At 48.1% G+C, this 14,295-nt stretch overlaps 1 protein-coding gene across 2 annotated transcripts in view; it reads left to right on the top strand.

Moving 5' to 3' along the window:
* The window catches only part of LOC139533799 (protein O-mannosyl-transferase TMTC2-like), a 99,258-nt gene that overhangs the window by 37,177 nt on the left and 47,786 nt on the right, over positions 1 to 14,295 (top strand). The window contains exon 2 of one of the 2 annotated variants that reach the window (XM_071332184.1): positions 5,740 to 6,361. The exons of the other annotated variant lie outside the window; for it this stretch is intronic. Coding sequence (XP_071188285.1) covers positions 5,740 to 6,361 — 622 coding nt within the window. The remainder of the gene's footprint in view (positions 1 to 5,739; positions 6,362 to 14,295) is intronic. 2 annotated transcript variants of the gene reach the window in all.

Genomic DNA, 14,295 nt, shown 5'->3' with positions numbered 1-14,295 from the left:
GACAGACAGACAGACAGACAGACAGACAGACAGACAGACAGACAGACAGACAGACAGACAGACAGACAGACAGACAGACAGACAGCATAAGAAGGATCCTATAGCTGTTCACCAAATCAGCAATCTGTTCGCTAGTTCACCACCCGACCTGTGTTGATTTACGGTTTGCTGGTCCAATCAGAGTGCCACGTGTGGGTTTCACTAGCGAATCTGTTGCAGGTTTTTTTGCAAGCGAGATGCTGTGGCTACTGTCTCTGGATGCATGGAGAGTAATCCACGTAGACTCTGTGCCACAAAATGAGTGACAAAACATTACAAAACTTGGCCAGATAATTTCAAGTCATCAGTCTCAAGTCAAAGTCGAGTCCCGAGTCTTGAGGCTCCGAGTCTAAGTCGAGCCTGAAGTTATTTTATTTTCTATCAAGTCGAGTCTCAAGTCATCAAGTGTGTGACTGGAGTCAGACTCGAGTCCAAGTCATGTGACTCTATACCACAACTCTGCTCTTTACACATTGGGATTCATCAGTGTTCCATGTGCAGGATAATACACTCTGTAGACATTCAGGCTGGCCGGAGGACCAAATATTTACAGAAGGCTGGAGTGGAGTGTTTAGCAACGAGATATTGATGAATGTCCCCTGTTTGTTTTATGGGGACATAAAGAGGAACGTACACTAAAGGCTAATCCATCCCCAGATCAAAACACAGCAGGTGTGTCGGGGTCGCTGGGGTTGATGCGTGTACTTCTGTGTTTGTATGCATTTGTGAGCACACTTTCATATGTGTGTATGTGTGGGTAACCATATATGTGTGTGTGTCTGTGTATGTGTATGTGTGGGTGTGTTTACTAACTAGATAGCAGAGTGTCTCTCCTCTCTCCAGTCCGGCTGGGTCAGCATGTTTACCTAGGGCTGGAGTCTTAACTTAATCACTGCAGCCTTACATCTCGATCACACCGATAGCAGCATTACATTTTGGTACACCAGAAGTACATTCATTTCCAATGGAACGCTGCGTTTTCCTTGCAGCATTGTGTTCCAGAGGCAGTTGCAGTGTGTTCTGTGTTCTGTGTGTTGTATACTTTGGATTTATCAAATGTGTGCATCAAATTGCATGCGTAGACTTGACAGAAATAGTAGCAAAAGGTGAATGTTGACAGGTGTGGACCTGATCCTAGATCAGCACTCCTACTCTGAGATGCTTTGTGAATATGGGTTCTTGTCTAATACACACTGCTGGCTCAGTCCACATCACAGCAATCAACGCTGACACTAAGTCCAAGCCTCTCTCAGTCTCACCACAGCTTTCTCCTTCAGTTCAGCAATCTAAACTTCCTCTAATTCATTCATAAGACAAATAATAGCAGATTTTCTGATGAGGTATGATGTTCATTAGTATGTTATGAATGGCTGGCTAAACTGGTGTGGATGGTTCATTAGTATGTTATGAATGGCTGGCTAAACTGGTGTGGATGGTTCATCAGTATGTTATGAATGGCTGGCTAAACTGGTGTGGATGGTTCATTAGTATGTTATGAATGGCTGGCTAAACTGGTGTGGATGGTTCATTAGTATGTTATGAATGGCTGGCTAAACTGGTGTGGATGGTTCATTAGTATGTTATGAATGGCTGGCTAAACTGGTGTGGATGGTTCATTAGTATGTTATGAATGGCTGGCTAAACTGGTGTGGATGGTTCATTAGTATGTTATGAATGGCTGGCTAAACTGGTGTGGATGGTTCATTAGTATGTTATGAATGGCTGGCTAAACTGGTGTGGATGGTTCATTAGTATGTTATGAATGGCTGGCTAAACTGGTGTGGATGGTTCATTAGTATGTTATGAATGGCTGGCTAAACTGGTGTGGATGGTTCATTAGTGTACTATACATCAAATGGTTCATTAGTATACTATATATCAAATGGTTAATTTCTCCTTCACCACTGTGTCTGTGCTGACCTCAGAGCTCAGTGCAGCCTGTCGTCGCGTGAGGCAGAGAGGGAGAATTCCTCCGTTTCCCAGGATTGTTTTCTCAATGGGAAAAACAAGCGTCAGTTTCTCAGGCTCTGCACTGCTGAGAGACGGACCGGGCTGGGAGGGAGGAAGACGGAATACTGCCTATTCCTAAGTATTCTCTGCTCCACATCATCTCATCACTCAGTTGGTACAGGATTCATCTCAGATCATACTAGTGTTTTTTTACTACCTGTTTTTTCCACAGGTTAATTCATATTAATACCGTATTTGTTCTACTGTATATTTTTGTGCCTACGTTACTGTGTGTGTGTGTGTTTGGGTCTTGCATTAAGTAGTACACTAACAAGCTCCAGTGTAGCCACCCTTTAGCCTCCCCTGAGTCTTAGCCCATCTACGTCTCAATCCTCACCGGAGATAAATCATTAAAATATTTAAATCAGACCCCCTACTTCCTCCACCTCCGCTCTTCTCTCCCCACTTCTGCTGGCTGTAAGGGTCTGGACAGGAGCTATAGGGATCCGTCGCAAATGAGACCCTATTCCCTATATAGTGCACTGCTTTTGAACAGAGACCCTGGTCAAAAGTAGTGCACTATTTAGGGAATAGGGAGCCATTTGGGATGCTGCCTAGATATTGAAGGGGGAGGGTGACAGTAGTGCTGACTGGCTGTGCTGATGGCTTCATTGGCCCTGTCTCTGAAGTGGGATAGAGTGGTCTCCCGGAGCGACTGACTTAGAGAGGTCTCTTTTGTATTCTACTGTCGTACGTGGGGGGGGGGGCACTCTCTCAGGCTGGCGGGCACTCTCTCCCCTCAATTTAAAATCCCAAAATACAAAAGGGGTGTTCTTTTGAAAAAAAATCTCCTTTTTTTATTGTGTTAATTTTATGGAAGTGAGGAGTGAGGATACAGGAGTGATGGGTTGTGGGTAAGGACAGAGGAGAGGAGGAGAGGAGGGGGTAGCCTAGATGGTGAATGGGTGTGATTAACAGAGGTACACAGAGTTCCAACCGTCTAAAACATGATGTGTGTGCAGCTGGAGGAGAGGGAGAGAAAGGGAGAAAATACAGACTAACCCACTGCCATGGGGATGAACTAACACGTCAGAGCTCTCTCTCTCTCTCTCGCTCCCCTCCCTCCCTCGAGCTCTATACTGTTACGTCTCTCTGGATCTCTCTCTCCCCTCCCTCCCTCGAGCTCTATACTGTTACATCTCTCTCTCTCTCGCTCCCCTCCCTCCCTCGAGCTCTATACTGTTACGTATCTCTGGATCTCTCTCTCCCCTCCCTCCCTCGAGCTCTATACTGTTACATCTCTCTAGATCTCTCGCTCCCCTCCCTCCCTCGAGCTCTATACTGTTACATCTCTCTAGATCTCTCGCTCCCCTCCCTCCCTCGAGCTCTATACTGTTAGGTCTCTCTGGATCTCTCGCTCTAGACATTTCACTCTCTGTCCCATCACTCTCCTCTCTCCACATCTTATCATGTCACTTTCCCTCATTCTCTCTCATCTTGCTTTCTATATCCCTCTCTTTCTGGTTCTCCTGCTGTCTCTCCTGACCCCTCTCTCTATTTCTCCCTCTCTCCCTCTCATTCTAATTCATCTAGTCCTTGTGCTGGCACTGAGTCCTAATCTCCTCACAAAGGAAGTCCTGAGCTGCGCCCGGTCCAATCTCTTTTACTCAAACACAATGTTTGACTGGCGCTTGAGAAAAACGGAGCCCCCCAAGTCAAACAAACCGTGAGACAGAGAGGGTCGCGACTGGATCAAAATGAACCCAACATAATAAGTACACACATATACAGACATGGTGTCACACACACACGGACATTGTCACACACACACGGACATTATCACACACATGGTCACACACATGGTCACACACATGGTCACACACATGGTCACACACATGGTCACACACACACACACACACACACACACACACACACACACACACACACACACACACACACACACACACACACACACACACACACACACACACACACACACACACACACACACACACACACACACACACACACACACACACACACACACACACACACACACACTCTGTTGTTCTGTGATAAGGGAACAGAGTATCTGGAACATCAACACTAATTGCCACGTCTGTCATAACAACTATGGTGAACAAGTGGTGGCCCTCTCCTCCCTCGCACTAATAGTCAGGACTCTACATATTAGACTACTGCAGTAGAGATCAGTGTCTTCTTAGGTTTATAGTGTCCCATTTTTAACATACGTCTTATCTAATCCCCAAAAACTGACTGTTAGTTTGTGTGTACTGACTGTATACATTATGCCATGTTTTTAATGCATTCAGCTTTTATACAAAAACATATTTTTTTTCTCCAAATAAGGGAAGTATGGTCTATGGTAGACGGACTATGTGTTGATTGAGCTAGCTACAGTATGGTCTGTGGTAGATAGACTGTGTTGATTGAGCTAGCTACAGTATGGTCTGTGGTAGACGGACTATGTGTTGATTGAGCTAGCTACAGTATGGTCTGTGGTAGATAGACTGTGTTGATTGAGCTAGCTACAGTATGGTCTGTGGTAGATAGACTGTGTAGATTGAGCTAGCTACAGTATGGTCTGTGATAGACTGTGTTGATTGAGCTAGCTACAGTATGATCTGTGATAGACTGTGTTGATTGAGCTAGCTACAGTATGGTCTGTGGTAGATGGACTATGTGTTGATTGAGCTAGCTACAGTATGATCTGTGGTAGATAGACTGTGTGTTGATTGAGCTAGCTACAGTATGGTCTGTGGTAGATAGACTGTGTAGATTGAGCTAGCTACAATCTGTGGTAGATAGACTGTGTGTTGATTGAGCCTGCTACAGTATGATCTGTGGTAGATGGACTATGTGTTGATTGAGCTAGCTACAGTATGGTCTGTGGTAGATGGACTATGTGTTGATTGAGCTAGCTACAGTATGGTCTGTGGTAGATAGACTGTGTGTTGATTGAGCTAGCTACAGTATGGTCTGTGGTAGATAGACTGTATGTTGATTGAGCTAGCTACAGTATGGTCTGTGGTAGATAGACTGTGTGTTCATTGAGCTAGCTACAGTATGGTCTGTGGTAGATATACTGTGTTGATTGAGCTAGCTACAGTATGGTCTGTGGTAGATAGACTGTGTTGATTGAGCTAGCTACAGTATGGTCTGTGGTAGATGGACTATGTGTTGATTGAGCTAGCTACAGTAATGTCTGTGGTAGATGGACTATGTGTTGATTGAGCTAGCTACAGTATGGTCTGTGGTAGATGGACTGTGTGTTGATTGAGCTAATTACAGTATATGGTTCATGTCCTGCATTTCACAAGTCTTTGACTGACTCTTCCAGGAAGCTGTTGTGTTAGTGGTTAGAGGGGTAATTTATCATGAAGAGTTTGACATCTCTGGGGTGAATCATCTCATTTGTCACAGTCTGTTAGTGTACACGAGGCACGTCCGGGTTCCCCTTAATTATGTGTTAATTGTGAGATAGAGGAGAGGCCTCAGGGGCCAATAATCACCTGACAAAGTGTGTGTGTGTGTGTGTTCACACCATGCTCCATCCATCACAGTTATTATCACAACAAGGTTCATCTGCGCCATTCTCTCACGGTCGCTACATCAATGACTACCACTTTATCTCTCTCTCTCAGACTGAAAACCCCTGTTCATCTAGAAGGTATCCAAACAGACACTGACCCTCCTCTCTCTCTCTCTTTCTCTCTCTCTCCCCGACAGCCGTGCGATCAAGACCAACCAGGACCTTCTCCCCGAGACCCCGTGGACCAACGTCCTGTATGATGACTTCTGGGGCACCCTGCTCACCCACAGCGGCAGCCACAAGTCTTTCCGACCCCTCTGCACCCTCTCTTTCCGCCTCAACCACGCCCTGGGCGGCCTGCGCCCCTGGGGCTACCACCTGGTCAACATGGGCCTTCACGGGGCTGTCACAGGCCTTTTCACTGCCCTCTGTCGCCCCCTCCTGGGGGGAGGTCCGTGGAGTCTTCTGGTGGGACTCCTGTTCGCCTCCCACCCGGTGCATACGGAAGCCGTGGCGGGGGTGGTGGGGAGGGCCGACGTCGGTGCAGCACTGCTGTTCCTCTTGTCTCTTCTCTGTTACACAAGGCACTGCGGGCTCCGCTCGGCCTACACGGCCTCTTCTAGGGACTGTCAGACCAGGGGCTGTGGTAGGCTCCGAGCCTGGACGTGGCTGTGGCTGCTGGGGAGCCTGGTCTGCGCAGCGTCCAGCATGCTGTGGAAGGAGCAGGGAGTCACGGTGCTGGCCGTATCAGCGGCTTATGACCTCTTTGTGTTTCAGCGGCTCCGGTTCCGCCAGGCGGTGGTCGTGCTCCTGGGGAAGGTAAACAACATTGCCCTCTGTTTACAAAGTGGCACTCCTCTTTGTGTCTCTGCGTGTATCCAATTTCCTCTTCCCCCTGCAGAGGGGAAACCTCAGCCGACCACAAATGGTTCCTGTGTGTATGTACAATTCGGATTGTTTATGGGGAAGTCGTGTGTGTGTGTGTGTGTTTGTTTTTCATTAAGAGTGTAATTTGAAAGCATTTATCCTACCACTACCATGCGCACAGCAGAGGAATGCAAAATAAGTGAGTTTTTTCTTCCTCTAAACGGAAATAAAATATATACAGAGGAGGAAATGAGGGACAGAATCCAACAGTTTGGTCAGTTTCCACCGAGTCCTCCTCACTGAGGTAAACAGATACACTGGGACATGCATCTGTGTCAGAATCTTTTCCCGATGACGTCTGTCTGTGTAAGCTTGTGTGTGTGTGTGTGTGTTCCTGTGAGCTTTCTGTGTGTGTGTGTGTGTGTGTGTGTGTGTGTGTGTGTGTGTGTGTGTGTGTGTGTGTGTGTGTGTGTGTGTGTGTGTGTGTGTGTGTGTGTGTGTGTGTTCCTGTGAGCTTTCTGTGTGTGTGTGTGTGTGTGTGTGTGTGTGTGTGTGTGTGTGTGTGTGTGTGTGTGTGTGTGTGTGTGTGTGTGTGTGTGTGTGTGTGTGTGTGTGTGTCTGTTTGTGTGTCTCTCTGTGTGTGTGTGTCTCTGTGTGAGTGTGTGTGTGTGTCTGTGTATCTGTCTGTGTGTGTGTGTCTCTGTATATATGTGTGTGTGTGTGTGTGTGTGTGTGTGTGTGTGTGTGTGTGTGTGTGTGTGTGTGTGTGTGTGTGTGTGTGTGTGTGTGTGTGTGTGTGTGTGTGTGTGTGTGTGTGTATTTGTGGCATGCAGTAGGGTTATTTTGAGGTGACAAAAGAAAGGTATGCTCTCTCACTGCAGAGACAATGATACACTTCCTTCTCCGCTACATAGTCTGCCTAGTCAGTTTCAGGTACAGCGTCCATCCAATTAGACACATAGGGCATAGAAAGGTAATATACTGTATATGTTCTTAGTAGTACAAGTGGATTCCTTTACCCTGCACAGAGAAACACACAAACAGATACACAGATACACACACACACACGCATGCTCAGACGTTCACACGGACTGTTTGCCGTCATATATGGGAGAGAAGGAGTTACCATCCTATAGGCTATCTTCCACTGCACGTATAGGCACACACACACACACACACACACATATACACAGACACACACACACACACACACACACACACACACACACACACACATATATACAGAGACACACACACACAGACAGATACACACACACACACACACACTCACACAGAGACACACACACACAGAGAGACACACAAACAGACATACAGATACACATATATACACAGACACACACAAACACACACACATACACACACACTGCCTATTCCCTGTGAGAAAACACCCATCTAGAGCTGCCACATACAGGATGAGGACAGGCACGGTGCATGAAAGACACAGTGACATACTGTATCTCACACAGGCACTCAGGGTTTGATTAGAAATCCTGCTCTCAGATCTATATAGCACCCCTTGTAAAAACATCATGATAGGAGAATAAAGATTCTCCTTGAGGATTTACTGGGCAAGGACAGTCTGGTCCGTTTGTGTGTGTGTGTGAGAGAGAGAGTGTTACATTTTAACTCTGTGTATGTGTGCTTACACACCCTGTGCTCTGATGCAGCTTTGCTGTAGTCCTCTTTGGCAGCTTGCTATCCTAAAGCTGTTATTAGGGGATTTTAGTGAGAGGCCCAGAGGATCAGGGTGAGGGAGGGAGGCAGGGTGAAGTCTCTCTGCTCAGCAGGAATGATCTGGTTGTGTATTCACAGCCAGTAGACCCTAGCAGAGAAACAGATGTACTGTAGCATCTGTCCTCAATTAAGACTGATACGATGGCATCCATCTACAACCCTTAAGGTTTTAGAGGAGACACACACACAGACACTCACACACAGTACCCTTCTCCCCCTCTGGCCCTGTTAATCTATTCAGTAGTGCAGCAGGTATTTTCAACAGACAGTACCCTCCTCCCCTTACCCTTATACACAATGGACCTGGCCAGTTCCCAAATCCAGCCGACAGATCCTGGTGCCAACCCCGCGGCTCCTATTTCGCCTACTGCCAGCACATCTGGCTCATTTATCACCCTCGCCTCCTTGCCATGCCCTCCTCTTCCTCCTCTCCCAGGCACCCCAGCCCTCCTCTCCCATGGCACCCCAGTCCTCCCCTCCCATGCCAGTCCTACCCTCCTATCCCATGCCAGTCCTCCTCTCCCATGGCACCCCAGTCCTCCTCTCCCATGGCACCCCAGTCCTCCCCTCCCATGCCAGTCCTACCCTCCTATCCCATGCCCCAGTCCTCCTCTCCCATGGCACCCCAGCCCTCCTCTCCCATGGCACCCCCGTCCTCCCCTCCCATGGCACCCCTGTCCTCCCCTCCCATGGCACCCCCGTCCTCCCCTCCCATGGCACCCCTGTCCTCCCCTCCCATGGCACCCCAGCCCTCCTCTCCCATGGCACCCCCGTCCTCCCCTCCCATGGCACCCCAGTCCTCCTCTCCCATGGCACCCCAGTCCTCCTCTCCCATGGCACCCCAGCCCTCCTCTCCCATGGCACCCCAGCCCTCCTCTCCCATGGCACCCCAGTCCTCCCCTCCCATGGCCTACCCCAGTCCTCCTCTCCTCCCATGGCACCCCAGCCCTCCTCTCCCATGGCACCCCTGTCCTCCCCTCCCATGGCACCCCAGCCCTCCTCTCCCATGGCACCCCCGTCCTCCCCTCCCATGGCACCCCCGTCCTCCCCTCCCATGGCACCCCTGTCCTCCCCTCCCATGGCACCCCACCCCTCCTCTCCCATGGCACCCCAGCCCTCCTCTCCCATGGCACCCCAGCCCTCCTCTCCCATGGCACCCCAGCCCTCCTCTCCCATGGCACCCCAGCCCTCCTCTCCCATAGCACCCCAGCCCTCCTCTCCCATGGCACCCCAGCCCTCCTCTCCCATAGCACCCCAGCCCTCCTCTCCCATGGCACCCCAGCCCTCCTCTCCCATAGCACCCCAGCCCTCCTCTCCCATGGCACCCCAGCCCTCCTCTCCCATGGCACCCCAGCCCTCCTCTCCCATGGCACCCCAGCCCGCCTCCTAATCTCTCAGATGCCGGGGCTGCGACCACAAGGCTATCGCTTGCCGATTACGACCCCAGACACCTCAAAAACAAATGTGTGGGAACACAGAGAGAGAGAGAGAGAGAGAGAGAGAGAGAGAGAGAGAGAGAGAGAGAGAGAGAGAGAGAGAGAGAGAGAGAGAGAGAGAGAGAGAGAGAGAGAGAGAGAGAGAGAGAGAGAGAGAGAGAGAGAGAGGAAACTATGCTCTCACTTCCCCTCTCTTATCTGTGTCTCTCCACTCGTTCTCACCCGCTGTGCCAGGAGAGCACCTCACCTCTCTTTGTCTGCCCAGTCAGTGTGGTTTTACTGTGATGGCAGAATAACAATAATTCACTTCTGTTATTGCATCATATTGGGCAATGAGGCACTGCATTCCAATTCTATCTATGTGCATGTTAGCATTTGCTTAGCTATTTCTAAAGATTTCCTGACAATTTTAACTGATTGTGTTATTTACTCTGCAGTGAGATGAAAGGGAGGGTGAGGTAAAACCCATCCTTTCTTATTACCTGACTTATTAGTGACTCTCAGGAGTGAGGGTTGTGAACCATTCTGCCAGCACTCCATTTCTCATCCTATTAGTTCTGTAATCAGACTGAAATGAAAGAGGTAGAGGGGCCTTGGGGACAGAGAGAGAGAGAGACAGAGAGAGAGAGAGAGACAGAGAGAGAGAGAGAGAGAGAGAGAGAGAGAGAGAGAGAGAGAGAGAGAGAGAGAGAGAGAGAGAGAGAGAGACAGAGACAGAGACAGAGAGAGAGAGAGAGAGAGAGACAGAGAGACAGAGAGAGAGAGAGAGACAGAGACAGAGAGACAGCGACAGAGAGAGAGAGAGAGACAGAGCGAGAAAGAAAGAGAGAGAGAGACATTTACAAATCAGTGGCCCTGACACTAGCATCCCACACACACACACACACACACACACACACACACACACACACACACACACACACACACACACACACACACACACACACACACACACACACACACACACACACACACACACACACACACACACACACACACACACACACACACACACACACACACACACACACGCAGGCACACATGTCCAGGAAACAACAGTCTGTGGAGCAGAGGTTGGTGTGTTCCAGTCAAAGTGGCAGAGCCATATAGCCTCTGTATTACCTCCTTCTTTTTCCCCTTCCGTTCCACCTGTCAAAAACAATCAACAGAGAATGTTGGATAAGCACAGGAAGCAAATCAAAATAAAGGTGTGTGAAATGAAGGAGTGAAAGAATGACTGGTGGATAGGTGATTCAGGAATAAGCTCTTCACCATGCACAGCATCAATAACAGTGTCAACTGCTTCCGAGCCCTTTATCAAAGCTTCAAAGATAGCCATCTTTTGTTTGTGCTTAAGCCTCGGGCTTAGTTCTTTCTGACCACGTCACCTGACCAGGAAAACTCTTGTCCCTAGTCATAGCCTGTAGTTATATCCTATAATACTGTAACTAGGGTCCCTATAATACTGTAACTAGGGTCTCTATAATACTGTAACTAGGGTCCCTATAATACTGTAACTAGGGTCTCTATAATACTGTAACTAGGGTCTCTATAATACTGTAACTAGGGTCCCTATAATACTGTAACTAGGGTCTCTATAATACTGTAACTAGGGTCTCTATAATACGGTAACTAGGGTCCCTATAATACTGTAACTAGGGTCCCTATAATACTGTAACTAGGGTCCCTATAATAATGTAACTAGGGTCTCTATAATACTGAAACTAGGGTCTCTATAATACTGTAATTAGGGTCCAGAGTTGTTATCATTTCCTCGTTAGGTCATGTGGTCAGGGGAAACTCTGGGCCCTACTTAAGAGGATGCACGGGGCGAAGGACGCTGCATATGATTGGATGTTCCCTTTCTTGGCGTGTAATTAAAGTGTGACAGAAACAGTAGATTCCCTCGTTTGTCTCAATGAGGCCCGGGGCTGCAGATTAGTGCGACGGCGGTTGACGACCGCTTGATGAATGCCGTGGCAATTATCTTCCACAGAGGCGTTCAGCTGTGAAATGATGCCTGCGGTGGTAATTCCCTCTCACTCACTCTCTTTCTCTCTTTCTCGCTCTTTTTTTGTCTGTGGTCAGATTGTATGTGTTTGTTTGTGCCAGAGCTGAGGAGTCTCACACGTTCTGTATTTAGTGGCATGTCTACAGAAGTGGGGAAGGCTACTTGTTTCTACAACTAGAACAATGTGCATGAAAGAGCAGTGTGTCATCAGTTAATGTAATGTAACAATCTATCTGTTGGCTAGTAGGTCTAACAATATGGCATATCTGAAGTAAAGTGATGGATAATGTTTGGCTTCCCTTTAGTTGCCTGACAACACTGGTTCAGTCTCTCTATTGCTCTATAGACAGCAATCCCAGAGAGAAGCAGGGTGGTCCAGTGGTCCCTCCATCCCAGTGGGGGATGGGAACCTATGACCTGTCCCATTATGGGTCCCTATGCTAGCGCCACTTCAGCCTTTATAGCGAGTGGTATTCAGTAATGAGGTCCCTTCATCAAAGTCAGCCACTGAAGGCCGGACCCTAGTCCTGTCTGATTAACTGGGGGAATGTACCTAGTCAGGACAAAAGGCCCAACGTGTTAAGAGAAGTGTAAACGGCCTGGATGTCCCTGGTTGATGACATCAGAGTTCCATCAAAAACACTGGCCAATGGACTGCATCCACACAGAGGTGATACTCCGGGTGAAGTTTCCCCTCGGTACAGATCTAGGATCAGCTTTCTCCCCCAATCCTTACCTTAAAGTGATGCTACAAAAGTTTTGTATCATTTCTGCCGGTAGCTTTGAAAGTAAATCCCCTACAAATTGTGCACAATTGTGTAGAATGTCATCCATTCCATATGATATGTTACGAATTACAATTCGTACAATATGTTATGAATTTGTAAGTGCTTAAGATCCCGTTCAAATCAAATCAAACTTTATTTGTCACATGCGCCGAATACAACAAGTGTAGACCTTACTGTGAAATGCTTACTTACAAGCCCTTAACCAACAGTGCAGTTCAAGAAGAGTTAAGAAAATATTGACCAAATAAACTAAAGTAAAAAATTATAAAAAGTAACACAATAACATAACAATAACGAGGCTATATACAGGGGGTACCGGTACCGAGTCAGTGTGCGGGGGTACAGGTTAAAGGTCATTTGTACATGTAGGTAGGGGTGAAGTGACTATGCATTGATAATAAACAGCAGTGAGTAGCAGCAGTGCACAAAACAAATGGAGGGTTGGGGGGGTCAATGTAATAGTCCGGTGGCCATTTGATTAATTGTTCAGCAGTCTTATGGCCTGGGGGTAGAAGCTGTTAAGGACCCTTTTGGTCCTAGACTTAGAGCTCCGGTACCGCTTACCGTGCGGTAGCAGAGAAAACAGTCTATGACTTCGGTGACTGGAGTCTCTGACAATTCTATGGGCTTTCCTCTGACACAGCCTATTATATAGGTCCTGGATGGCAGGAAGCTTGGCCACAGTGATGCACTGGGCAGTACGCACTACCCTCTGTAGCGCCTTACGGTCAGATGCCGAGCAGTTGCCATACCAGGCGGTAATGCAACCGGTCAGGATGCTCTCGATGGTGCAGCTGTAGAACTTTTTGAGGATCCGGGGACCCATGCCAAATCTTTTCAGTCTCCTGAGGTGGAAAAGGTTTTGTCGTGCCCTCTTCACGACTGTCTTGGTGTGATTGGACCATGATAGATTGTTAGTGATGTGGACACTACAGCCCTGTCCACTACAGCCCCGTTGATGTTATTGGGGGCCTGTTCGGCCCACCTTTTCCTGTAGTCCACAATAAGCTCCTTTGTCTTGCTAACATTGAGGGAGAGGTTGCTGTCCTGGCACCACACTGCCAATTCTCTGACCTCCTCCCTGTAGGCTGTCTCATCGTAGCAAACTTAATGATGGTGTTGTAGTCATGTTTAGCCACGCAGTTGTGGGTGAACAGGGAGTACAGGAGGGGCCCCAGTGTTGAGGATCAGGGTGACAGACGTGTTGTTGCCTACCCTTACCACCTGGGGGTGGCCCGTCAGGAAGTCCAGTATCCAGTTGCAGAGGGAGGTGTTTAGTCCCAGGGTCCATAGTTTAGTGATGAGCTTCGTGGGTACTATGGTGTTGAACGCTGAGCTGTAGTCAATGAACAGCATTCTCACATAGGTGTTCCTTTTGTCCAGGTGGGAAAGGGCAGTCTGGAGTGCGATTGAGATTACGTCCAGACTTGTGGAGGTCTTGGCTGATTTCTTTTGATTTTCCCATGATGTCAAGCAAAGAGGTGGTGCCTCAGAAAAAAAATTGTAAACCTCCACAAGTCTGGTTCATCCTTGGGAGCAATTTCCAAATGCCTGAAGGTACCACATTCATCTGTGCAAACAATTGTATGCAAGTATAAACACCATGGGACCACGCAGCCATCATACCGCTCAGGGAGGAAACGCGTTCTGTCTCCTAGAGATGAACGTACTTTGGTGCGAAAAGTGCAAACTAATCCCAGAACAACAGCAAAGGACCTTGTGAAGATGCTGGAGGACACCGGTACAAAAGTATCTATATCCATAGTAAAACGAGTCCTAAAAAAAGCCAGACTACGGTTTGCAACTGCACATGGGGACAACGATCTGACTTTTTGTAGAAATGTCCTCTGGTATGATGAAACAAAAATGGAACTGTTTGGCCATAATGACCATCGT

The sequence above is a fragment of the Salvelinus alpinus genome, chromosome 11, assembly GCF_045679555.1.
Source record: "Salvelinus alpinus chromosome 11, SLU_Salpinus.1, whole genome shotgun sequence".
Lineage (NCBI taxonomy): Eukaryota > Metazoa > Chordata > Actinopteri > Salmoniformes > Salmonidae > Salvelinus > Salvelinus alpinus.
This window is presented reverse-complemented; position numbering and strand designations above follow the sequence as displayed.